Genomic DNA, 25,995 nt, shown 5'->3' with positions numbered 1-25,995 from the left:
GGCACGGCGCTGGCTCCGGTGCGGTTCTGTCCCGTGGCACCAGGTGGTGCCACCTCCGCGATGCCCGAACGGCTCCGTGACCCGACGGGGCTCGCTCTGAACCGCGGGCTCCGGTGCCGGGTCCGGCCGCTCAGGGTGCTCGGGGCGCACCCGGACTCCTCACTCCGGCCATCCCCGCAGCCCACGGGGTCTGGATGAGCCCGTTCCCCCGGCAGAGGGCAGGAGGTACCGATGTTCTTCCAGAGCATCAGCCCCCTTGGCGGGTGTCGCGTGTCCAACTTCGGGTGCTGGCGCAGTCCTGGGGCGGCGGTCCGGGGTCTCCATCCCCGGGTACACCTCGGGGACTCCTCCAACCACCAGCTGGGTTCAGAGGGGGCTCAGCGCTGGAGCGATGGGTCCTTGGGGGGGGTTGGAGGGCAGAGCTTCCGTACCTGGCGCGGCGATGGGGTCCATCCCTGGCCCGGGGGTAGGCAGCGCTCCCTCCGCGGAGCGGCGGATGGGCTGGGGCAGCGGAGCCCCGCGGGGAGAGCGGCCGGCCCCGCACCGCACCACACCGGGGACTGCGCTGCCGGAGACCGGGGCCGTCGAGGCGGGAGGTGGGTGTCCCGTCCCGGTAGCCGGCCCGGTAGGCTATCCCACCGGCGAGGGCTGTGCCGGCGGGGGGAGCTGCGGAGCCGCCCGGCCCCCAGCCCAGCCCCGCCGCCCGCCCCCGGCCCGCCCCGGCCCGCCCCCGCCGCGGCGGCGGGCGCCACTCGGCCGCCGGTGGCCTCGGCGGCGGCAGCGGCGGCAGGATGCGGGCGGGCCGCGGCGCGGCGGGCGGGGAGGCAGCGGCCGAGGAGGAGGCGGCCGATGGGGCCAAGCGCGGCGGGGCGGCGGCGGCGGGGAGGGCGCGGGGCCGCGGCGGGAAGGGGTCCCCGAACGGCGAGTGCCGTCGCGGGGAACCGCCGCGCAGCCCCGGCCCGGAGCCGCCCCGCGAGCCCAAGGTCTCCTTCTCCTGCGGCGGCGGCGGCGCATCCCCCGGCGGGGCCAAGGCGGCCGAGGAGGGGGCGAGCGAGGATGCGGCCGAGGAGGTCCGCGGGAGCCAGGCCAGCTTCATGCAGCGGCAGTTCGGGGCGATGCTCCAGCCCGGCGTCAACAAGTTCTCGCTGCGGATGTTCGGCTCGCAGAAGGCGGTGGAGCGGGAGCAGGAGCGCGTCAAGTCGGCGGGGGCCTGGATCATCCACCCCTACAGCGACTTCAGGTGCGGGGGTACCCGCGGGGTTCGGCCGCATCCCGCATCCCGCGGGGCCGGGCCGGGGAGCGGAGCTGCCGGTGCGGCCGGGCCGAGGGCACCTTGAGCCGCCGCCGGGTGCGGGAGGAAACGAGCTGGGCATCCCCCTCCCCAGCGCAGCAGGGATGCCGGGAGCCCTCGCGGTGCCTGAGCAAGGGCATCCCCTCGTCCCCTTGTCCTTCCGGGGGCCTCGGCAGGTTCGGCCCGGCTCCTCAAGGCCCTCCTGAGCCCCAGCGGGCCTTGGCTCTGTCCCCGGAGCTCCCCGGGGTTCGGGGTCCCCCTCCCTGGCCAGGGGGACGTGCTTTGCCGCTGCCTGGCAGAGCGTCGTGAAGGCTCCCCCCTCCCCCAAGGAGGCCTGATTCTGTCCCTGGCGTTCAGCCGCTTTGAGGGGGATTCTTCTGGCTCCTGGGAGGACTCGGGTCCCCAGGATCCAGCCTGTGTGTCTGCCGGGAGAGGAATGCCAAAGCCGGGAGAAAGGCTCTGCAGCTCCATCTCCTTCCCATCCCCTGAGCCCTGGCGAGCTCCAGAGTGGCAAATGCTTCCCGAGTCGTGTGAAAGCCACCGGGAGGGATGGCTGCGCCGTCTGGGGCAGGCGGCATGGCATCCTGCAGGGATGGGGAGGCCGAGCCCCTGCTGGCGCTACTGCTGAGCCAGCACTGGGAGGACCCTGGTCCAGAGACCTCAAAGGGGCTGGAGGAGCCTTTGGTCAGGGGCTGGGGGAGACGAGGGGCTCAGCCCCACGTATTTGTGCTGGTGAGAGGTTTGGGGTGGCTCGAGGGAGGGTTTGCTGGGTGCCTGAGTGGGGGATCCCCCCGAGGCAGATCTCAGGTTCTGTGACACTGATGGGTCCCCGTGGGCTGAGGTTCCCTGAGGCAGGTGAGGTGGCCATGGGCTCAGGGCAGGGACCAGCACCTTCACCTCCTGCTTTCACCCTCGTGTGCTGCTCCTGGGCTACTCTGGCATCTTCCAGAGCAGCAGTTGGAGGCCTTTGGGCACCCTCAGGGCTGACTTCCTACACAGGGGGGGTTTGAGCCCTTCCACCCTGGGAACGTGCCGTGGGAACCCAGTGGAGCCCCCTCCTCATCTCATGGGCTGGGCACTGGGTTCTGCTGCAGATTTGGGGTGAGAAGTGGTCACACTGCCCAGCCACTGCCAGTCCTGTGGCAGAGGGAGCTCCAGTGTCCCTGCCGTGACAGAGCAGAGGTGGCAGTGCCAGGCGGATCCTGGGGGCTTCACCCTTCCTCACTCCCCGTGCTCCTCCTCACCCTCAGCAGCTGTGGGATTTTGGGGGAAGCTGGGAGTGGGGTGACCCCCATACCTGCACCGGGGCAGAGCCTGCCCTGCTGCTCTGAGCTGGCAGAGCCCATGGTGCTGCCAAGAGCGGGGATCTCCCTCTGGTGAGCCTGCAGTGGGCTTGAGGCCTCAGAGGATTCCCCAGAGTGCAGCAGCATCATTCCCTGACTGGAGCTTGCAGCAGGCAGGTGGGTGCTGGAGTGACCTTGGCGAGTCACCCTGGCTGTCCTGTCCTGCACAGGCTTCATCCTCCTGGAATGAGGAAGACTTGAAAGCCATTGGGACAGAGTGGCTGCCTGTGTTTTGATGCTGGAAGTGGCGTAGGAGAGTTCCCTGCCCAGTGGGGAGGAGCTGCAGGCAGAGCCATGGCATCCTCCAGCTCCACAACCATGCACAGGAACAGGATCGGCCCACGCCAGGCTGGGCTGAGGAACCAGCTCTGCCTGTGCCCCTTGGGGACATCAGTGAATCCCTCCCATGCTGTCCTGCCTTAAAGTAATCAAAAAATCATTTATCCACTAAAGATAATGGAGCGTGACCTGGTCGTGTTTGCCCTGCAAAACCCATTTCCCATCTTAAGAGAAAATCATTCCCCATCTGTGACATCATTTCATAATCAGTTGTTTAGCAATCCTGGCTCCTCACAGCCATGGTGCTGCCATCGTTCACACACAATTCAGGGCAGATTTGCTCCAGGAACCAAAGTTGCTATTTACATAAATATTGAATGATGAGGAAGCAATCAGGGCGGCTGATGAGATCCTGAGCTGCAAATCTGATCAAAGAGACCTTGTAAGTGTGTGCTGGAGCAGGGCCACCTCCTTTTGGGTGCTGGGCAATGTTTGTCACTGACTTTGCCACTTCTGGAGGAACAACCAAGCCACGCCAACTCCTTCATTGCTTCTTTTGGGGTTTCTGCACCAGCCCTGGGGCATTGCTTTGGGAGGTGGTGAAGGTTTGGAGGTGGTGGCAGTGCCCACCACCCTGTGACCACCAAGGGGCTGCTCAGGGGTTACTCCAGCCTTCCACAAGGCTGGGCTGGCACTGGGGTTGGAGCTGAGCCGAGGTTCTCACTGATGATGATTTTCTGTTGCAAGAGCCGTTCCTGCCTGTGAATCAGGGGCAAAGATGCATCCAGAGCACATCCCTGGTGTTGCTTGGCTGGAGCCTTCCTCACCCAGGTTTAAATGCTTCCCTCTGCCTGGATGGAGCCACCACAGGGGCTCCTGAGCAGAGGGATGGGGCTCACCAGCTGCTCTTGCTCCTGGTGTGTGTGGCAGCTCTGGTGCTGGTGTTCCCATTCCCTGTGGTGAGGCTGTTGGGAGCTGGGCCCCTCCCTCTGCAGCGTCAGCTGCTGAAAGCCACCTCAAGGGGAGGACAGGCTGTGACCGACCTGGGGGATGGTGAAGGTTTGGGTCCTTGAGCAGTTTGCAAAGCCTTTAGACCCCCTTCCCCAGGGTAAAAGGCTTGTCCAGGGGAGAGGGCACCAGTCATTCATCACAACTGGCCGTACTGGGATCTGTGTGTTGGCCACACTGCTCATCAGCCTGGGCAAACTTCTGCCATTGGCTGCACAGCCCACTTCTCACAGCAATCTCATTTTTAGAATATGAGTGTTTAGTGCGAGTTTGCAAAGTGCCGATCCTGCCTCAATCCTGCACCAATCCCACACAGATCTTTCACTGATCCCGTGCTGCTCCTGCTCACCAGGCAGCCTGGCTGGCATCTGGGCCCCACCAGAGCCAAAGGGCTCACACCTCAGGGGCAGAGGGGGGTCTAAAGGGGCTCTGTCCAACCAGGGTGTCTGTCCCATGGGATCAGCACCGTCAGGAGAGGTTGGATCATCCCTGGCAATCCCTGGAGCTCTGAGTGCTGCCAATGGAGTTAAGCAGGGACCACCCTGGCATAGATGCCCCCCTCTAGGGCTTGGACCTGACTCTTTTCTTGCCCAGGACCTCAGAGCAGCACCACTGTGCCAGGCCTTGGGCGGGTGATGGAGCAGGAAGGTGGCAGCTGCCTCTTGCAGGGGGTTCGGGCATCTCCTGTCATCATCACTGTCGTACAATTGGGTCAGAAGCGAGGGAGGGGTGTCGAGGATCCTGATTAATTTGTTTTCAGATATTTTTAGTAGCCTGGATTGGATCTTTTTTCTGTGCACATGAACCTTCCAAGGAAGCAGGCGTTGGCATCGCACGCCGCTCCCCGGGGCGATCGCACAGGGTCACTTGTGTGCAGTGGGGGATCAGGAGCAGTTTATCTTTCTCTGCAGGCCGAATTCTGCCCTGGCTCAGCCAGATTGCAGAGGGATTGGAGCCAGAGGGGAGTTTTGCCCAGCTGGCATGGTTATTTAATCTTTGTTCTTCGCAGCTTTTCAAGGCTAATGCCCCTGTGGGACCCACGCAGCACAGCAGGGTCAGTCTGAGCGGGAGCTGCCGGGGGCTTTAGGGACAGATCCAGCCCCACGGCAGCTCTGCTGATTTCAGCATCCCTGGCAGGTCGTGGGAGCCCAGGGTCCAGCTGGGCCTCTTTGGTGCCAGCAGCCGGAGCTCGGTGTAGAGGTGCGGGGGGGGGCACAGCTCCTCTGCCGAGGGTACCCTGGGGACCGCCCTGGTGTGAAGTCATCGTTTTGCAGCAGTGACATCACTCACGGTTGCCACGGCAATGTCTCACATGAGGAAGGTGTCATTGGAGAAAGGTCAGGAGCTGGGATGCTCAGCTCCTTCTGGTCCTGCGCTAGTCTGCGCAGTGAGGGGGGGTGAGGGGGTGGGGGACCTGGCCCACCGCCCCCTCCTGTGTACGTGGGGGTCTCCTTCTCGTCCCCTCATCCCCGCATCCCCCAGGGCACAGCGTGGCCATGGCACCCCCCGCCCATCATCCCGCAGCTCCCAGGGTGGGCTGAGCAGGATGCGTGGGCGAGGGTCCTGCGTGTCCGTGCACGTGGCACCGAGGACAATCCCCCCCAGTCCTGCCCCCCGACCGGGCGAGGCAGGACCGAGGTGGCCTCCTCCTCATCCTGCCGTGACAGAGCCGCTGTGACCTTGCAGATGCTCAGAAAGGTCATCGGTGGCTCGGGAGAGGGGGACGAGGAGAAAGGGGAGAAGGATGGGGTGAGGCAGGAGGGGGCGGAGGGGCAGCGCAGCCCGGGCAGGGCCAGGGGCGGAGGCGGCCGCCCACCCCCGGAACGCCCGCGCGTCTGGCCGGGGCTGCGGGCGCTGCCGCCGCCAGCTGCAGCCGTACGTGCTCCGCTGCACCGGAGCTGCGGCCGCTCCTTCCACCCCCCCCTCGCCGCGGGGCCCACGGGCAGACCCCACCCGGGCACCCCCCAAACCGCCACCCAGCCCGGCCCAGGCTGGCGCCGGGGTGAGGTGGCCCTGGCTGTCCCTGGAGGCTGTCCCCTCTCCTTGGGTCCCCACTCTGGGAGCGCAGAAGGAGGGGGCTGCTCCCAGGGCTCTCGGATTCTGAATCCACCCCCGAGCTTGAGCACTGCCGGTCGTTTGGGGGTCCCCAAGCCCACGCGATGCCCCCGGGCAGCTCAGCTGGAGCGTGTCCCCCCTCTGGTTTGTGGTTCCACCATTGTCCCCTCCCCCAGGACCTGCTGCCACGGGCCAAATCAGGGCAGCAGAAGCCCTCAGTCCCATCCTCTGCCTCAATCAGGGGCTCTGCTGGCTGCCAGGTCACCCTGGGGGCAGTTTGGAGAGTGGGGAGCAGGATGTGGTCTCTGGGGAGAGGAGGGGGTTTCTGTGGCTGAGGTGGCATTAGAGTGACAGTAGCCCAGTGGCACAGGTCCCTTAGGGCAGGGCATGATCCCCTTGGCAAGGAGGGGACTCTGGGGCACTGGTGACATCCCCCAACATCTTCTCGCTCCCCAGATTTTACTGGGACTTCACGATGCTGCTCTTCATGGTCGGCAACCTGATCATCATTCCCGTGGGCATCACCTTCTTCAAGGAGGAGACCACGGCCCCCTGGATCGTGTTCAACGTGGTCTCTGACACCTTCTTCCTGATGGACCTGGTGCTGAACTTCCGGACAGGGATTGTCATTGAGGACAACACAGAAATCATCCTGGACCCTGAGAAGATCAAGAAGAAGTACCTCAAGACCTGGTTTGTGGTGGATTTTGTCTCCTCCATCCCTGTGGACTACGTTTTCCTCATTGTGGAGAAGGGCATAGACTCGGAGGTCTATAAGACAGCCCGTGCCCTCCGCATCGTCCGATTCACCAAGATCCTCAGCCTGCTGCGGCTGCTCCGCCTCTCCCGCCTCATCCGCTACATCCACCAGTGGGAGGAGGTGAGGACCTGCTCTGGGAGCCTCTGGATGGCTGGAGAGAGTAGGAGCTGGAGTGCAGTGGTTCCCTGACGAGTCTGTGGGGCCGGTGGGTGGCTGTGACTCACCCTGGAGGGTCTGGGGCATCCCTGAGCTGTGATTTAACACCCATTATGGGTGCCAGTATGGCTGGCACATGCTGTCACACCATCCCCTGCTCTGACAACAGTAGGACCCTGTCCCCCTGCCCAGCTCAGCGCCTCCTGCCCCTCTCCCCTCTGCCTCCCTACCCCACCAGGAGCTTGGGGAGCACTGGGGAGGACAGCAGGACCCCCAGCCCTGTGGGGCTTCCAGCTTTGAGGGCCCACCCTGCTTTGAGGGGACATGCTCAGCCTTGCTGGGTGGCTCTGGCCCATGCCCTGGGAGCTGCTCTGCTCCCTCCTCAGTGCCCAGAGTATTTGTGTCTCCCTGATCCTCGTCAAGGCTCGCTGCCATTAGCGCTTCCCGGGCGGCAGCACGGCGGCACCCGCCGGCTATAAATAGGCAGGTGGAGCACAGCCACCTCGAGGCCGGAGCCAGGCCAGCCACAGGAGCCTCTTCCAGCTGAGGCCATGCAGGTCGGTGCCCTGAGCAGGGCTGGACACTGGGGGACAGTCCCCACGCTCACCTCCTGCCATGCCACCCACCCCCAGATCTTCCACATGACCTACGACCTGGCCAGCGCCGTGATGAGGATCATCAACCTCATTGGGATGATGCTGCTGCTCTGCCACTGGGATGGCTGCCTCCAGTTCCTGGTGCCCATGCTGCAGGATTTCCCCCAGAACTGCTGGGTCTCCATCAATGGGATGGTGGTGAGTTCCATCTGCCCCATACCATGCTCCTGCCTGCTCCCCAGGGCTCCCACCCATCCCCATGTCATCCATTCTCCATCCTCCATCCCCAGGAGATGCCATCCACCGTGGGCCAGGTCTGTGGTGCCCCATGGTACAGCATGGTGATGCTGGTGTCACCCTGGTGAGGTCTCACAGGACCTGGAGCAGGGGATTGATCAGGGTGGGAGGAATATGCTGACATGGGGCTCTTAGCCCCATCCCCTGCTGCCTTCTCCTGCTCATTAGCCACAAAGCTGCTATTAATAAATAATGGCTCCTGTTTCTAATTGCTGCCTCTCAGCCCTGCAGCCTCCTGCAAATGGCCCTTTTCCCCTGACTGTCTCATCCTGTTTCATCAAATTTCCATCTCTGCTTTGTTCCGCCTGGCTTCCTCCTCTTCCTCCCCTGCCTGTCTCACCCTTCTCCTTCCCTGCCTACTTCACTGGGGGAGTTTGGAAAGTTTGAAAAGTTCGCTTTTCAACCAATTCCTATTGCTGGGAGAGAACTGGGGCTGTGACCAGGCATGAGTCTGGGCCCTCGAGCAATGCTCACACACACACACACGTGCATGGCTGACATTGTCCCTGTCACTGCAGAACGACTCCTGGAGTGAGCTGTATTCCTTCGCCCTCTTCAAGTCCATGAGCCACATGCTGTGCATCGGCTACGGGAAGCAGGCGCCTGAGAGCATGACAGACATCTGGCTGACCATGCTGAGCATGATCGTGGGGGCCACCTGCTACGCCATGTTCATCGGCCACGCCACCGCCCTCATCCAGTCGCTGGACTCCTCCCGGCGCCAGTACCAGGAGAAGGTAGGGCTGTGCTGGATGGGGCCACAGCTTTGTCCCCTCCTGGAGCCATGTGGGGTGAGGGTTTCCAGTCAGGAGCAGGAGTGGGACCAGCCCCGTGGAGTGGGGATGTCCCAGCTGACACAGCTCTCTCTCCCCACAGTACAAGCAGGTGGAGCAGTACATGTCCTTCCACAAGCTGCCCGCTGACTTCCGCCAGAAGATCCACGACTACTACGAGCATCGCTACCAAGGCAAGATGTTTGATGAGGACAGCATCCTGGGGGAGCTCAACGAGCCCCTGCGTGAGGTGAGGGCTGGAGAGCTGGGAGGAGGATGGGGATCACCCCTCACCTGCCAAGGGAAGGGATCCCCTGCTCCTTGGTGTGGGTCTCATGCACATGCTTGGGGTCAAACACCTCTTGCTGCAGCTTTGCAGCTCTGTATAGGAGCATGTCCATGCACAATCTGCATGCCAGGGTGTCCATGAGACTGAGGTGGGGAGTGTATCCCTGGGGAAGCATGTCCCAGCTTCCTGGGCTCACCCACTTCCCCACAGGAAATTGTGAACTTCAACTGCCGCAAGCTGGTGGCCTCGATGCCGCTGTTTGCCAACGCCGACCCCAACTTTGTCACGGCCATGCTCACCAAGCTGAAGTTTGAGGTTTTCCAGCCGGGTGACTACATCATCCGAGAGGGCACCATCGGCAAGAAGATGTACTTCATCCAGCACGGGGTGGTCAGCATCCTCACCAAGGGCAACAAGGAGATGAAACTCTCTGATGGCTCCTACTTTGGGGGTGAGCACTGGCAGGACTGAGCCTGGGTCCCCTTGCAGAATCTGTGAGAGTCACTGGGACACCTCTGCTGTCCCAGGGCACCCACTGCGTGGTGGTTCTCACACCCTACTCCTGGCCTGCCCTGTTTTGTCCTCGATGGTGGAGATCTGACCTTGGCCCTGGTGTTTTTCCCCCAGAGATCTGCTTGCTGACCCGTGGCCGGCGCACGGCCAGCGTCCGTGCAGATACCTACTGCCGCCTCTACTCGCTCTCAGTGGACAACTTCAACGAGGTGCTGGAGGAGTACCCCATGATGAGACGGGCCTTTGAGACTGTGGCCATCGACCGTCTCGACCGCATCGGTGGGACACAGGGGGACCCGGGGGGGAGAGGGGTGTCTTGGCAAAGGGGGCAGCTGTGGTTCCCATGAGAACCCAGCATAGCTCCAGTCCAAGGTCTGGTCTCATGGTGCTTCCTCTCCTGGCCTTCTCCCTGTAGGGAAGAAGAACTCGATCCTGCTCCACAAAGTGCAGCACGACCTCAACTCAGGTGTCTTCAACAACCAGGAGAACGAGATCATCCAGGAGATCGTCAAGTACGACCGGGAGATGGTGCAGCAGGCGGAGCTGCAGCAGCACACAGCCATGTACAGCCCCGTCCAGCCCCAGGTCACCTCTGCCATTGCCACCCTCCAGCAAGCCGTCGCCATGAGCTTCTGCCCGCAGATGGCCAGCCCGCTGGTGGGCTCCATGGCGCTGGGCTCGCCCCGCATGATGCGCCGCTTGCAGTACGCCCAGGCCGTGCCCAGCCCCTTCGCCGTGTCCCCCGTGCTGCTGCAGCAGAGCCCCCCGCCGCAGCCGCAGCCCCCCGTGCCCCACGCCAACCCCTCGCCCTCGCAGGACCCGGCGCAGCCCACGGCCCTGCCCGCCTCCACCAGCGCCTTCGCCGCGGCCGCGGCCAGCCCGCCGTCCCAAAGCCCGCTGGCCAGCCGGACGTTCGCCTACGGAGGTACCCCCGGGCCGCTGGGCTCCCAGCTGTCCCTCAGCCAGCAGCCAGCGCCCGGCTCGCCCCAGCGCCTGGCCGCCCACAAGAGCACACAGGCGCTGCACACCAGCAGCCTCAGCCAGGATTCGCGGCCCCTCTCGGCCTCGCAGCCCTCGCTGCCCCACGGGCTGGCGGCCGGCAGCACCCAGAGCCCCCCGGCCTCCGCCCGCGAGTCCAGCACCTCCATCGGAGGGGGCCCGGCCGCCGCCTCGCCGGGCCCGGGCCCTCCGGCCGGGCTGCGGGCCCAGGCGCCCTCGCGGGGTGCCCCGGCCCACCCGGCGCCCGCGGGCTCGGGGCTGACAGCGCCGCCAGCCTTGCCGCAGGACTCGGCGGCGGCCCGCAAGGATTCGGCGTCCAGCACGCCCGACACGGACCCGGCCAAGTCCAGGCTGTCTTCCAACTTGTGACCTCCGCGCCGGAGGGGCGGCGGCAGGGAGCCCCAGCTCACCTCGCGTCCGCCCTGCGCCGCCGGGTGAGGGCCACGGCCGCGCCGCCGGCTGCCGCCCCCCGCCACGGCGCCAGCCCCGCTCCCCGGTCCCTCCTGCCACCCGCTGCAGAGCGGGGCAGCTGCCGAGGGTGGGCCTGGGGCTGCCGTGCCCTCTCCCCACCGCGGGGTCACTGGGCTGAGTCCCCGGGTGTGTCGTCTCCGACCAAAGTCTGACCCTGTCGCCCGCTCCCCGCGGCGAAGTCCCGCTGCCCCCTGGCCTCCCCGGCTGCCCATAGAAGCCACAGCTGCATTCTCGCCATGACCAACTCTGTGTATGATAATCTATGACCTGAACACATCCCTGTGTGTGACCCGCAGGACACCTCCCTGGGGCTGTCGGCGCAGCCCCGGCGCCGCGCGTGTCCCTGCGCCCCTCTCACAGACCCAAGGCGAGGGGTGATGGTCCAGGACTGGAGGTAAGTTGGGAAGGGTCTGAGGGATGGTCGCCCTGAGGCTTTTGAGCACCCACCAACACACTGTCCCCCACTCCGAGGCTGGGGGTGAGCACGGCCCCATGTCCCCATAGGCAGCGCTAGGACGGAGGCAGGCGCTGGAGCCCGAGCCCTGGGGCTGGGGCAGGCACCTGCCGAGTATACCAGGTTCCTGTGCGTGTGTTTTGTGTGTGTGTGCGTGCGTGGGTGTGCGTGCAGGTGTGTGTGTGTGTGTGCGCACGTGTGCCTCGCTGCCTCGCACTCTGGAGCCTTCCACATTGAATGTACCGCGAGCGCGGGGCCCGTGCCAGCCCCGGCTCCCTGCGGCCGAGCAGCCGGAGGGACAGGGCCCCACTCCAAGCGTCCACTTTCCCATCCAGCCCATCCTGTGCAATAAACGTCAGCAGCTGACAGAGCTACGCACGACTCCGGCTCTGCTTCTTCGCCACCGTCCCTCCCTGGCACGCCTCCCGCTCCTTGTGCCCGCCCTGGGAGCCGGAACATTGGGCACAGCCCCAGCTCAGGCTGTGGGATGCAGCTTTGTCCTTTGAAGAGCTGCCTCCCTTGCCAGGAAAGCCACAAGGTGAAAAGCCTCTGCCAGCAGTTTTCCCCTGGCTCCAGCAGCAGCCAGGAAGAAGCTGGGTGCAGGGTGAATGTGAGCCTGTAGTTATGGGGCACAGCTGAGAATTGGGCCAAACATAGCTCCAGCTGCAAGATGAAACCATCTCCAGCACCAGCCTGGTGGAGAGGAGGTCTGGGAAGCCACAGTCCAGTGAGAAAGGGAGGGTCCTGGCTGGAAAAGCTGCAGTTGGTCCCTGTAAGAGTCCAGTTCCCGCTGTAGCTGCGCTGGCACAATTCCATGTTTCTGCTACAAAAGCATTTTCAGAATGTGACACCCTGTGCCCAACCAGTCAGCAGAACAGGGCCAGACTGGGAGGCAGCAATCCCACCTCCCTGTGCCCCTGGCAAACATTTCAGAGGACACAAGTCCCATCTTGTATTTCAAAAAACATTTTATTTACAATATTATACACGTTGACCCCCGAGTTAGTGGTTTTCCCTGCCTGATCCCCAGTCAGCAGCAGCAAAACTCATCCCTGCAAAAGAGAGTGAAGAGCAGAGGCTGCACTATGGAGAGTGAGGACAGTGCCCAGAGCTGGAGCAGAGCACAGCAGCACCTGCCCTGTTCAAGAGCAGGGCTGGGGCTCCTGCTGTGGCCAGGTCAGCTGCCTGCCCTGCCAAGTTTGAGCCTGGCTGGCAAGAGAGGGAAGGAGAGGAGGGACAGCACCCCAGGACAGGCAACAGCCAGGCAAAGGACAGTGCTCACAGCACTGGGGTGAGGGCTGAGGGGAGCCACGCTGGCTCCTGCCACTCCTTTGGCCCCAGCCCAGAGCTGCAGCCCTCTGCAGGGCTTGGTGCCCTCTCCCTGTGCTGGAACAGCAAACAGTGCAGAGCCCCTGTCCCCCACAAGCTGCTCCATCAGAGTCTCCGTTTGCCCCTTGCTGGGCTGGAGGCTGCACCTTCTTCCCCATGAGATATTGGACAGAAGAGCATTGCAGGCCAGTGCCCACCATGGCTGGAGGTCCAGAGGTATATCAGGGCCCTGTGGACTGACAGGCTCAGCTGAAGAAATATGTGGAATCCATCACTTGCTTCAGGTTGAATTCACCTGAGGGAAGCAAAAGAGAGGTCATAGAGTGAGGTGGGGATGGACAGGGGGAGGGAAGTGCCTCCAGTGCACGAAGGATCCCTGGCCCTGGACTGTGCTGCCCATGGAGCCACTCCACAGAGGTCAGGCAGAGCCAGATGGCCTGGCAGACACAGGGCTGAGGGATTAGAAGGAGTTAAACTAATTGCCTTAATCCCATTGCATGTATATCATCTAGATCCTGGCAATTACCATGGCGAGGCCCTCGCTCCCATCTCTGAGCAAATGCTCATGGTTGGAAACAGATGGGAGCAGAACAAGAGCAGGATGGGCAGAGCTGGGTCAGCCTGGGGGAAATCCCAGGGACTCAGCGAGGATGGCAGAGAGCACTCACAGGAATGCTACAGGGGAATGTGGACATGCTGGACTGCTCTGCCCCATGGCTCTGCACTCCAGCATAGGAGAGAAAACCTGATCCAAGGAGACAGCTCTGGCTTTTTGCCTTTTGGTGGTTTTGGGGGCCACTCCATCTCATTCCCCTTGTCTCCAAAATGCTCCTGAGCTCTGCATGCTCCTGTCCCATGCTCCTACCTGTCCTGGGGACATTTGACAGCTGCTCCATCAGTCTCTTCTGCCAATGGGCTATGGGCTCTGTGCTGGAGCTGGATGAGCTAGAAGGAAGCAAATAAACATGGGTTATCTGGAACCAAGCACACCCTCCTCTGCTCCCTAATGCAGCCTCTGACAACAGGATTCAGCTCTTCCAAAACAGACCAGGCACCCCAGAGTGAGAGCAGGAGCCGAGCCCAGTCCCAGCCCCAGCAGCCCAGGGCAGGCCCTAAGGCTGCCAAACCCTCCCCTGGTTCTGCAGCAAGAGGGTGCAGAGCCCTTGGTTTTTACACAGCTGTTGAAGGTGATTTGGATGTCAGGCAAGGAGGAAGGACAGCTTCCCCCCAGAGCAACTCCCAGGCAGGTGACAACCTGTAAGCACCTCTCTCTCTCTGTGAGGTGGGGGGGAGGAACCAACAGGTCAGGAATACCTGCAATATTTCTCCAGCATGAACTCAGACAGATCCTGCAGAATCTTCTCACTGTGCAGAGCCACAAACTGCTGCCGACAGACCTGACCCAGGGAGAAAACAGTGAGGTGCAGCTTAGCAGGTGTTTTCTCTCCTCCCAGTGACAGGTCAGAGGTGAGGGGCAGGGAAAGCAGCAGGAGTGGGAAGCGGGGGCTGCCAGACAAGGGTGAAGGGAATCAGCCTGGGGAGGTGTGAAGCACCCTCATTAGCACAAAAGCCCTTGGGAAGGACTCAAGGCAGGGCAGGAGCACTGGCTGTGTTTAGTGCCTGTTTTCACAGATTCTCCCCACGCACTCCCTGCAGAGTGGGAGGAGAAGGGGCACCAGGAAATCAGCTGCAACCGCCAGCAAACATCCCAGGTTCACCTTACCCGGGTAAATCAATCAGCCTATGGAGCAAAGCCCAGGGGAGGCGAGGCCTGGCATGGGCCCAGAGCACAGATCAGCAAGATCTTGCTCACAAGGGAGCCAGGAGGTCACTTTTACCTGGTTCATGACATCCACGGTGAGCGCGTGAGTCCAGTAGCAATCGTGGACTGAGACGAAGGTCAGGCCCTTCCTGGGAGGAGGCAGAGGTGCCATGAAGCAGTGCTGAGACCCCTCTGTGTGATGGACCCACCCCACGTAGGACCTCTGGCTGGGACAGGAGCAGGAGCAGAGGTTCACAGTCCCCCACACAAGAGGGGGACTCCCTGCACCGCAGCTTTTCAGAGGGAGTTTCCCAATCCCAGAATCTCCCTGTCCTTGTCCTGCTGCCTCCTTTCCTTCTCTGCCAGGAGCCCCAAATGCCCACCCACCAGGGACTCCTCAGTCCCATGTGATGCTTTGCCCCAAAAATTCTCTCCCAGGGAGTTCTGAGCCAGCTGCCCACTCCCTACCTGAGGCAGTGCAGTGCTGTGAGCATCATGTGTGTGGAGTCCAGAGAGTGGATGAAGTTGGGGGGAAAGGCATTCTTCTGCTTCACAGTGTCAGGCTTCCTGCAGGACAAAGCAGGGCACAGAGGAACTGGGGCATTTCAGGGCCAGAGATGACAGCACTGGCACAGAGAGAGTGACACCACAGCCTGGGGGTAAGGGGGCTGCCCTGAAGGGCCCCAAAGCCCTGCTGCTCTGTCAACCTCCACCTACTGCAGCTCTGAGACAATAACAAGAGCTCTGATACTCCCTGACAGCTTCCCTGATAGGAAGGCCTTGTCCCCAGAGCACAGGCTGGGGTCAGGAGGGGTGCAGTGCAGGCCATGGTTTTGTACTTACTGGCTGCTGTTGGAGGTTTTCACACTCAAACGCTGCATGCCACAATTCAGCTGTGGGGAGAGAGGGCACCAGCTGTCACCCTGCACTGCCTGGAGAGGGGTCTGTGCCTTTCCAGAGTGTCCCAGCACCACAGCAGCTGCCACTGCCCAGTGACACTTTGCCCAGCTCCTCTCCTGAAGGTGCTGGCAGGCATCTGAACCCCTTCACCCTCTCAGGGTGAATTGGGAAGGGCTGCTGGAGCCAGGCTGGGGGGCTGTGAGTCAGCACAGCAGCACGTGGGAGGTGACAGCACTGAGACTGAGTCACACGAGCCCTAAGGAGGCTCTCAGAGCGGGGAACGGCCCGTGCCCCAGCTGCCTGAGTGGGATGGAGCCACAGAGCTTCCTCACCAGCTCACCCACACACTCCAGGCTCTGTAGGGAGCCATGAGGCTGGAGGATGTGCCTGCACTCAGGAATCCTACCTGCTCTGCAGGCTTACCCACCAGTGATGCCAACCTGCCAGGCCCTATCCTGGGCTGTCTTTTCCCTGCTCCCACCATGGCACAGGGAGGGTGGGGGCCGTGGGACCTGCCACTGGAGCCCAGGCTGTCTTCTCCCTGCTCCCACCATGGCACAGGGAGGGTGGGGACCATAAGACCTGTCACTGGACACTCACCACAGTGGACCTGGAGCGATAGTAGGGCTGGATGATGGGCAGCCCCAGAGGTGTGACCCACTCCACCGTCCGGCCTGACTGGGCGATGAGCTTGGCACTCTCTGTCAGCCAGTTCTTCAGAAGAGGGGAGGAAGCAGCTGGAGTTAGTGTGGAGCTGGGAGACCCCATCCCCTCCCAGCAGAGGCCACCCTCACTTCTGCCACAGAACTCCCCAGCGCTTACTGGGGGGTTTGGCACAATCCCACACCTCTGGGGCAGGAGGATCCTCTCTGGGCCAGGAGAACCATCTCTCCTCATGGAGCATCCCTTGTCTATGTATAAATGGACCAGGGAAGGAGAAAAAGTGGAAGCAAAGGGCAACAGGCTCCTTACCTGGATATCTCGAGTCGCTGAGAACATCTCCTTGATGCTGTTGAACACCTGCTTCACCAGATAATGAGATGCTTCCCACAAATACTCCTGGCACAAACCAGAGGCAGAGAGCCATGGGTCATACAAAGGGACAGCCAAAGACAGAGAGGAAAGTGACAGGACCCATGGAGGGGGGGACACAGAGGAATGCTACCTCGGGGAACTCATCGATCTCCTTGAGGCGTTTCTCGATCTGCAGGCGGCCGCCGTAGCGAGTGACCCCGTACACGACTGTCATCACCGTCTGCTTCACCACCTTGCGGCTGATGAAGCCCTGCAGCACCTGGGCAATCTTCAAACCCCGCTCTGCATCCTTCTTCCGAAACTCCTCCACCTGAGCAGAGTGCCTCTGAGTCAGGGCTGGCATGAGCCATGCTGGCTGGAGCCCCCTCTGTGGCTGGTGGCACCCTCCCAGCTGGGCACTGCCTGGCTCAAGCTCCCATCAGGAGCCCTGCAGCCCATTTTCACCTCCCTGGATAACAGAAGGCACCTGCTGAAGGGATCCAGCATGGGTAACAGTGCCTGCAGAGCCTTCCCTGCTGTCTCAGCACTGTCCCTTGGCAACTGGGTGGTGCCAGCTGGGACAAGGACACAGCCTGACTGTGGCTCTGAACTTAACTTCTATCTCTACCCCTCAGTGATAACTGAGCAAGTCCCGCACCCTTGTGAACTCTTCCTGATCTCTGGTGTGGTGCTGCCTGGAGAAAACCTGCTGAGATCCAGTTGGGAGATGCAGGGTCCAATGCCAGCTGAATGAGCCTCTCAGCACTCTCCCAGTGGCAAATTTCACATCACATCTTGCCAAAGAAACCAAAGACTTTGCAGCAGGACAAGGCTGAATCTCTACCCACTCTCTCCAACTCAGCTCAAGGAAGAAGAATCTCATAACCGATGGGCTAGCCAGCTGTGACCAAGGGATGAGAAACATCCCTTGCTCTCTTCCACCTCTCCAACCTAGTTCTCCTGGGCTTTATTCAGGACAAGTGAGGACAGCAGAACTCAGAGGACAGATCTCCAGTCAGATCCCACTTGGGGACAGACAGTCCCTGTCTCTGCCCAGCTCATGCCTCCCCAGCCCTCTGCACACTCATCCCCACCTTTCTCCTTGGGAGGTGACACCCTGTGCACACCAAGAGGAGGAGGCAGGTCCAAAAGGACCCCGTGTGTCCCCACAGTGCCTCACCTGCTGGGCCACTGCACTGTAGACATCCTGAGGGAGCCCACAGGGCACCAGGTTGACGGAGGCAGCGCCGCTGAGATCCCGGCCAAGCGCTGCATAGTGCTGCAGCCCATTGCAGGAGCCATCCTGCAGGGAGAGCACCAGGGAAACAAGGAGTTAGTGCATGGACAGAACTCTGCTCATCTGCCCCTTCCCCATGCACAGGTACCCTGGGCTCAGGTGGTCACTATTTCCCCTCCTCACTCTTCAGAGCAGTGACCATCTCTCAGCAGTGATCATCTGCCTTCTGGCCATGTTTCCTGCCTGAATCCATCCCTAACTACTGTGACCTGTGAGGTTTAAAATCAGAAACCTCACATCACCAACTCTGTGGGTTTCCAAAGACATCAGAGCTCAGCAGAAACACTGAAAACCAGAAAATTGGGAAAACACTGAATATATCTGGGATGCTAAAAGCAGCCCCAAGAGCCAGCAGTCAAAACAACCTCAGCAGTGGGATCAGAGGCAGGAAAAGGCAGGCTAAGCCAGACATCCCTCAGGAAGCCCCAGCTGGCTCTGCAGCTCCAGCCAGCTGCACTGCCAGCAGATGAAAACATCCCTCTGACAGAAACCAGCTCCCACCCAGATTTCCCAAAGCTGCACCAGAGGCACGGTGTCTGCCACAGCAGCTGCCCTTGCAGCCCTGCTGGAGCCAAGAGTAGCTTGGGTGAGACACACAGAACCTGAATGATGGTGCAGGAAGATCTTGGTTCTCCCTAGACTGCACTGACAGCAATGTTTCTCACAGATGTGCTGCTGTTCCTGGCCCCCTGTGCTCAGGCTCTCCCTCATCACAGGGAGCCACAGATACCCCAGGAACTGTTGGGTTCCTCAAGCAGGGCCCCCTTCTCTCCCCACTCCCTGCAGTGCAGAAAGGCAGGGCCAGAATCTGATAGCTCTGTTAACTGAGCACTGATGACTCAGGCTGAACGAGACTCTGGTACCCTCCAGAAGAAGTCTTTGCTGGTATTTCATTAGCTGCACCCTCCACACACCCCCAGCTGCTCTCTTGACCTTTTGTTGTCATCAAAATATCAGACCTGACTGTCTCATCTATATTCCAGGCTATCACTACTGGCAGAAAAACTGCTGCCCTCCCCACTCAGTCATGGCCACTTGATCTCCTCCTGGGAGAAAGGAGCAGCCACCCCTTACCCATGGCCACTATCAGCCTCGTCCCTGTGCAGCCAGGGAGGACAGGTGCCTTCAGGGAGCTGAGCAGCACCTGAGCAGGGACAGGGCACATGGTGACAGGTCACTCAATGTGGGGGACAACCACCTGTGTCCCCATGCCCTTCCTCAGAGTTCCAGATCGGCCATATTGGCTCTTGCTTGGCTTCAGCCTCGGAGCAGGAGTGGAACAAAGGCCTCCAAAGCACAGCTCTGAGCACTCCAGCCAGCCAGGTGTTGCCCTGCTGGGCCAACTTCCAGTCCTGATCCTGTGGCTGCAGAAGGTGACACTGGCCTGGCTCTCACCCTGCAGCAGCTGCCAGCAAGCTCCCAGCTGGGCTTCGCTTGAGCCAAGGGAAGTGAGGCAGCCCTCAGATCCACCAGCTCATGGATGGCTGCAGGCAGCAGCAAATCACCAGAGTTTCTGGGACAAAATGCCCAACACTGCATTTCCATTCCTAAGAAAACCCAGCCAAGTGGAGCAGGCATCGCAGAGCTGGAGACCTGGATGCTCCTTCCCTGCCCTGCTGAGCCTCACACAGGCTGTGAGGATCTGCCAGGCTCCTACCTGGTGAACTGGGAAGTGAGAGATGTAGGCTGCTGGATCTGGGGACCTCGAGGCTTTGGCGATTTCCATACAGCATGCCAAGGCTTGCCAGGGCTCATCGGTGTCCATCCACCACTTCCTGCCCTGGGAATGAGAAAGCCCAGGCTGGTGGGAGCAGGCAGTGCTCCTGTGCCCCTCAAATCAAGGGCAGGGCCCCCTGAGCACCTGGGATACACTGGGCACAGCACCTCCTCCCACCATACCTCCATTTCCCTAGTTTTACATCATGTTTTCAGACAGGAACAGGTTATTTAGAATTCAGGTTATTTAGGAATTCAGGTTATTTAGGAAGGCATTGCCTTCTCCCTTTTTACCTCTCAAAAGTCTATATTTCATAATGTTTTTATTACAAAATTGATTCTGATTTCCATTTTATTTCACTTCCCAGAAGCTCCCACGTACCGTGAGCGGGTGGTCAGCCGAGTCCAGGATGTCCTCCATGATTTCATTGGCATACTCCAGCCGCTCCTGCAAGGCATTCTTCTTTTTCAGCCCTGTCAGGTTGATAAGGTGGATCTTCAGCCAGTCAAGTCCCTTGGGCCCCAGTGGCCTCCCCTCTGCAAACAGCAGGATGGCCCGGGTGACATCGTTCCCCAGGTGGTTGAAATAGGGTGGGCATGGGTAAGTCCTGCCACGGAAGTCCATGTTGTGAGGGAACCAGAACACCTTGTCCCTGACGTAGTTGGCGATGGAGAGCTTGTAGAGCGCGTCCATGCGCAGGCTGTGCATCTCTGCAGTCTTCTTCTTGCACAGGAACATCTCGTGCTTGAAGGACTTGCTCCAGGTGGAGGAATTGCCAGGAGGAGTGGGAGGCTTGGGAGCCTCAGAGAGGGGTGGTGGGATGTCCAGCTTCTCATCCCCTTTGTCATTGAAGATGGAGATGATAATATCCAGCACTGGCTGGTTGATCTTCCAGGCGCAGTTGCCCAGCTGGTTCAGGGCATCCAGCACGGGGTGGAGGTTCACGAGGGGACACTGCTCCAGGAGCAGCTGGTGGTGGGTGGTGTCATCCATGAAACGCATCAGCTTGGTGTCGTTGAGGACAAAGGCACCAAAAGTGGGGGAGGTCCAGGGCACAGGGGGGCACAGCATGGGCATGGCAGAGGAGTTGAAGGTCAACGTGGTCTCTGCAGCGTTTGACACAAGCTGGGAGAAGATGGGATGGGGCCTTATCAGCCCGACCTGGAGAGGAGGATCAGCAGCAGAGGATTAGGGCTGGAGTGTGGAAGAGCCTGTGGTCAGTCAGCCATTCCACAAGGATCATGCCAAGTAAGGAGAGGCACCCACACAGAATCAAGGGCTCCTTAAAGCATCTCCGAGCAGGAATGCCAGCAAGGACAGAAAAGGGCCTTGCAAGGGTCTGATTTTGAGGAAGGGGTATCCTGCACAGCCCTAGAGCCCCCAGGACGAGGCTCACCTGCCAGTTACTGTAGAAGGAGTAGACGTGGTAGAGGACAGGGATAGGCTTGGACTCCAGGCGACGATTGAGGATGTTCCTGGGCACCTTAACAGCCTTCACCAGGAGCTCCAGCATGTGCATGCCCAGGCGCATGAGGAGCACACATGGCCAGCTGCAAGTCTTCAAGTTCAGGGAAGGCCCAAAGCCTGCTTCTGCCACCAGCTTCTCCCAGTATTCCCGTGGCAAGTACTGTTTAGGCTGGGAGGTGGAGGGAGAAAATGGAGTCAGCTGGAGAGCATCAATCTACCTGAGATATGGCTCTGAGAAGGACTCTCCTATCTTTGTGTCCCCAAAGGTCCTTCCTGATAGGGGTGTTTGGGGAAGGAGGGCTAAGGAGGCTGGGCTGAGCCTAACAGTGAAAATGGGAACAGTAGCACTGCACCACACCCCGGTGCTGACACCCTGTTCCCACATTATCCTGCCCCTCCTGCCCAGATTGCAGACCTGCCTGCCCCTATGACCACCCAGCTCCGACAACAACCTGCTCACCTGGTCCTTGATGTGCCCAGGGCAGTGGGTTGGCCCCTTTCTCCCCTCTTGTCCTCTCCTGCCCTGCAAAGCCCAGAGCTTTCCTGTATGGGACTCCTGGCTCCAAGGGCTCCTACCTGGCTGTCCTTTGCTAGAAGCTGGATGTAGCTCTCATAGATCTGCTGCACCTTCTCCAGCTGGCCGCTGCGCAGCTTCCTCTGGATGATGTACCTGTCGTAGACTTTGGAGCCCAGCTCCCTGGCCAGGACTGCCAGGGACTCACCTTGTGGAGACAGATCATTGAGGATCTGGGAAAGAGGAAGGCAAAAAGGGTCTTGGAAAGGATGAACAGAGAGCCACAGCAGAGAGATAGAGCGGGAGTTAGAGCTGCTGTGCAGGGAGCACTGAAAGATGCTGATTTCCATGATACTGAACAGATGGTGAGGAAGGAAAAACAACCAGGACAGAGCATGGATTTCTCTGGCTGTTCTGTAGAGGGAGCAGACAGCCTGCAGCTAATAACCTGGAAAACCTCTCAGGAAATCCCAGTTCGGCTCAAGTGGGACATTATGCTCTGTGACAGCCCACGGCTGATAGTCCAGCCCCACTCCTGGGTGGGTAGGGCAGGCTCCTACCTGCAGCATGATGTCCACATACTCCTCATCTGGCAGCAGACACAGGTAGGGGTAGAGGACACTGTACTTGGACAGCCTCTTGGGCCTGGTCATGCTGCGCTTGGAGTTCTGCAGGGCCTGCAGGATGGCATCGCGCCACTGGGAGCGGAGGGTGCCCAGCAGCTCACGCTGCAGGGAAAAGGAAGCAAGAGAGCTGGTCAGCATGAGCTGCCCCCTCTTTAGCTCATGGACCCTCAGCTCTCACCCACAGGTCCTGAGGGCTGCCCCAGAGCCAAGTTTTACCGCTTTGATAGCCTGTGGGGTCAGGGGCTTGGCTGCCTCCACTGACTCGATGGTCACGGTGTTCTTCAGCTCCATCTCCAGCTGCTGCTGGAAGCGCTCCTGCAACTCCTTCATGGAGAAATCCAGCTTGGGGTACGACCCCATCGTCTCCTGCAATGGGAGAGAGGCAGTCAGTGCAAAACTGGGAGGAGGAGAAGCCATGCTCATTGTCTCAGCTTCCCTGCAAGAAGCTTGTGGTACAATTCTGGGTTGAAAGCACCTTGTTGGGACTTCTGGGTCTCAGACTTCTGTAGCAGACAAATCCCAGAGGCTGCTCTGCTCCTGTGTTATGGCCAAACACCTCCCCAGGCACCCCCTCCCATGCATGGAGGCCATTTCCAGCCCCCTGCAAGCCCTCTGTTTTGCTGTTCCCCTGAAAGCCTGTCAGTAACATCATTCATTTGATGTTTTGTGTGGTTAAAAAGATCAGGTTAAAAAGCTCTTTCTTTCTAGCCCTCCCCTGGGCTGTACCTAAGAACACCTGTGAACACCACCTGGCCAGCTTCAACACCTCCCTGAGCACTGTGGCTTACTCTGGAATAGAAGTCCTGGAGCAGAGAAGACTTGGAGATCTTGGGGCTGGGTGGAGGAGGCAGCTGGTAGTTGGGCTGCACAGTCCTGATGGCCCACAGCACCATCTCCTTCTCATCTTCCTCAAACAGGCACTTTTGGAAGAGCTCATCCACATGGAAGCCACTGCTGTTCAGCTGCTGCAGGTATCTGAGGAGGGGCAGACAGGACAGGCTCGATCTTCCCCAAGGGCCTGAGCATGTTGTACAGAAGCTGCTGGGGCAGGAGCTGCCTCAGCACAGCCCGTCCCACAAGGTCACCACCAGCCTCAGGTTACAGGGATCAGGTGTCCATCCCTCAGCCTGCACTGCTGCAGAGCTCCCTGGGCAGGGAGGCCACTGCAGGACTCAGCTGCCCACAGGCAGCCCCACAGCCTGTGCTGCACTGACACAGCTCCACACGTCCAGCACAGCCACTGCCAGCCCCCTCAGAGTCAGCTGACTGGAGATATTCCCCTGAAGGCATCTAGAGTGTGTCAGCAGCCAAAGGACAGAGACCAGTGATACATCCCTGAGGTTCAGCACTAGTGCATCAAAAGCTTTCTCCATCCTCTGGAGAGGAGCAGGCTCTGCCTCCAGCCCCAGGCACTGCCCCTAGGCCAGCCTGTGGGATCTTCCAGGGCTCTTTGAGCTGCTCCCTTTAGCACTGACACTTTCCTGTCCATTATGCTCTGTAAAATCTACCTTAATCTCCTGACCAAGCTCCTCTGGAGAGCCCTGCAGGAACCAGCTATGTGACTGAGCCCACCAAAATGGGCAAACCCCACAGAAGTGCCATAAAAACAAACAGAGGAGCCAAGCTATTCCCACCAGGCAGCAACAGGGGGACCAGAGGGAGCAAGATGCCTGGGATGGGTGTGGAACCAAGGAATCCCTGACTGGAGAGGGCCTCTCCCAGCCCAGCTCTGGGGGAAACAGTGCCTGTTCTCACCTTCCATATTTCCTCTCCCTGCACAATCTCAGACAAACTCCCCAGCAGCAGCAGGTGGCAGGGAGGGTGCTCCGCCCACACCAAAATCTGGCCTTGAAAAGTGGCTCAGAGCATCCAGGTGGGCACGCAGAAGGGACAGCTCTTCCTGACCCCAACCCTCTGCATCTCCCAGCTCACCAAGCACAGCATGTGGAGCTGCTGCACCTGAGGCAGGTGTTACCTCAAGATGGCTTTGGGAGGTGAATGGCTCCGGCCCAGGCACTCCAGGGCCACGGCGTAGGAGTCCAGGTTGGGCCGGAGGCCAGCAGCCTCCAGGATGGAAAACAATCGGTCCAGGCGGTTCAGGGAGCCCTGCAGGTGAGAGGGGAAGGAGGTTGGGGTCACTGGGAAGGGAAGGAGGCTGGGGTCACTGGGAAGGGAAAGGAGGCTGGGGTCACTGGGAAGGGAAAGGAGGCTGGGGTCACTGGGAAGGGAAAGGAGGCTGGGGTCACTGGGAAGGGAAAGGAGGCTGGGGTCACTGAGAAGGGAAAGGAGGCTGGGGTCACTGAGGAGGGAAAGGACACTGGGGTCACTGGGAAGGGAAAGGACACTGGGGTCACTGGGAAGGGAAAGGAGGCTGGGGTCACTGAGGAGGGAAAGGAGGCTGGGGTCACTGGGAAGGGAAAGGGGGCTGGGGTCACTGAGGAGGGAAAGGAGGCTGGGGTCACTGAGGAGGGAAAGGAGGCTGGGGTCACTGAGGAGGGAAAGGAGGCTGGGGTCACTGGGAAGGGAAAGGAGGCTGGGGTCACTGAGGAGGGAAAGGAGGCTGGGGTCACTGGGAAGGGAAAGGGGGCTGGGGTCACTGGGAAGGGAAAGGAGGCTGGGGTCACTGAGGAGGGAAAGGAGGCTGGGGTCACTGGGAAGGGAAAGGGGGCTGTGCACGCTGACACCAACAGCCTCAAAATCACAGCTCCACGCCCCTCTACTGTTCGGATTTAATCAGGTCTACCCTACCCTTTCTACACTGCTCTCAAAGCCACCTCACACAGATCTGTGGCCTCATGGCAGCTCAGTCCCCCTTGCCAGAAGCACTGCTTGGACACTTGCTGAAGTGACAAGCCCAGGTCCAACCAGCTGGAGGCTCTTCCTCACGAGCCAGCCCCTCTCCCACCCGGAGCACCCAGGGCTCAGTACCTTCCTGGCCCAGATGCGCATGACGATGTTGAAGGCACCAACATCCAGCACCTTCCTCTTCACTAGAGAGCTGTGGCACAGCAGGAGGTACCTCTCAGCCTCCTCTGCCTGCTGCAGGAACAGGAAGCACTCCAGGTTGGACTGGATGGTCTGCTGCAGCACCTGCTGGTTACTCTTGTCATTTGGCATCTTCTGAGGCCTCTTCAGCTCTGCAGCTCCCTTCACTTCCACCACCCTGGGCTTGTTGTGGGGGCTGCCAGAGCTCTGGTTCCAGGCAGTGATTGCTTTTGTCTTTGGGCTCTTTGGGCTCTTCATGGTTTTTGTTTTGGGTGTGGCCTCTGCCTTGACCTCCACCTTGGCCTGGCTCTCCAGAGCCAGCTGGGAGGCAGCACTGGGCAATTCCTGCTTCATCTTTGGCTGCTGTCTGTACATCTCCTTCTGCAGCGTTTTGGCCCAGGTGCTGGACCGGGCCAGGCCATTACCCTGTGCCCTGGGAATGTGCTGCTTCTCCTTTGGGTCAGGGACCACAGCCTCCTGGTACTTGTCATTGTCCAGTGCAGCCAGTTCCACTTTGCTGACCGTCACCTCTGGGACATTACTGCCCTGGAGCTGCTTCGCTCGAGCTTTCAGCACTAGTGGGAAACAGAGAGGAGATGGGAGACAGGGCACAGCAAAAAGCTCTGTCCTGTCCTCACCCTGGAAGTATAAGGATTGTGCTTAAAAAAAAGGGCTCACACAAAAACTTCATCCCTCCTTGGCCAGACCTGCTTCAAAAGAGATATCAACCTCTGTCTCTCTGAGATCTACCTGCAAGCTGGGGCCCACCCCAGCATCCCAGAAACCCAGCAGTGTCACTGCCAGGGAAAAAGCAACAGCCCAGGCTGGTCTGCCTGCTGTCTGCTCACTGCATCTCTCCCAGCACTCACCTTCCAGCAGCTCTGTCCTCTCACAGGGACCATTTCTGTTTGCCTTCTCCTTGGTGCTGGCAGAGGAGTAGCTCCTGAAGATTCTCCATGGAATCCCTGCCATGAAGAATGCAAAGGTGGGGAGTCAGAGGAAGCTCCACACCCTCAAGCACTCCCTGTTCCCCACTCTGCCCCATAGCCCTAGCTAGACATAGCATGGACAGAGTGAGTGAGTGATGTTTCTCAGCTCAG

The 25,995-nt window shown here is 60.3% G+C and overlaps 2 protein-coding genes across 2 annotated transcripts; one reads left to right on the top strand and one right to left on the bottom strand.

Moving 5' to 3' along the window:
* Positions 1–776: 776 nt before the first annotated feature.
* On the top strand, positions 777–10,743 carry HCN2 (hyperpolarization activated cyclic nucleotide gated potassium and sodium channel 2). The gene is made up of 8 exons (XM_050986159.1): positions 777–1,240; positions 6,433–6,856; positions 7,525–7,686; positions 8,304–8,522; positions 8,662–8,808; positions 9,058–9,298; positions 9,475–9,639; positions 9,776–10,743. Exons 1-8 carry the CDS (start codon positions 792–794, stop codon positions 10,726–10,728), a joined length of 2,760 nt encoding a protein of 919 aa, XP_050842116.1. The 5' UTR covers positions 777–791; the 3' UTR covers positions 10,729–10,743.
* Positions 10,744–12,234: 1,491 nt separating this feature from the next.
* On the bottom strand, positions 12,235–25,029 carry POLRMT (RNA polymerase mitochondrial). The gene is made up of 18 exons (XM_050985967.1): positions 24,839–25,029; positions 22,699–22,885; positions 22,127–22,276; positions 21,845–22,012; positions 21,347–21,517; positions 20,700–20,939; positions 19,685–20,464; positions 19,244–19,366; positions 17,470–17,592; positions 16,441–16,620; positions 16,248–16,334; positions 15,876–15,989; positions 15,219–15,268; positions 14,844–14,942; positions 14,452–14,524; positions 13,928–14,010; positions 13,479–13,558; positions 12,235–12,908 (listed from the first exon to the last, which is right to left on the bottom strand). The coding sequence occupies exons 1-18, from the start codon at positions 24,880–24,882 to the stop codon at positions 12,859–12,861; spliced, it is 2,802 nt and encodes a 933-aa protein (XP_050841924.1). The 5' UTR covers positions 24,883–25,029; the 3' UTR covers positions 12,235–12,858.
* Positions 25,030–25,995: the final 966 nt, after the last annotated feature.

The sequence above is a fragment of the Serinus canaria genome, chromosome 28, assembly GCF_022539315.1.
Source record: "Serinus canaria isolate serCan28SL12 chromosome 28, serCan2020, whole genome shotgun sequence".
Lineage (NCBI taxonomy): Eukaryota > Metazoa > Chordata > Aves > Passeriformes > Fringillidae > Serinus > Serinus canaria.
This window is presented reverse-complemented; position numbering and strand designations above follow the sequence as displayed.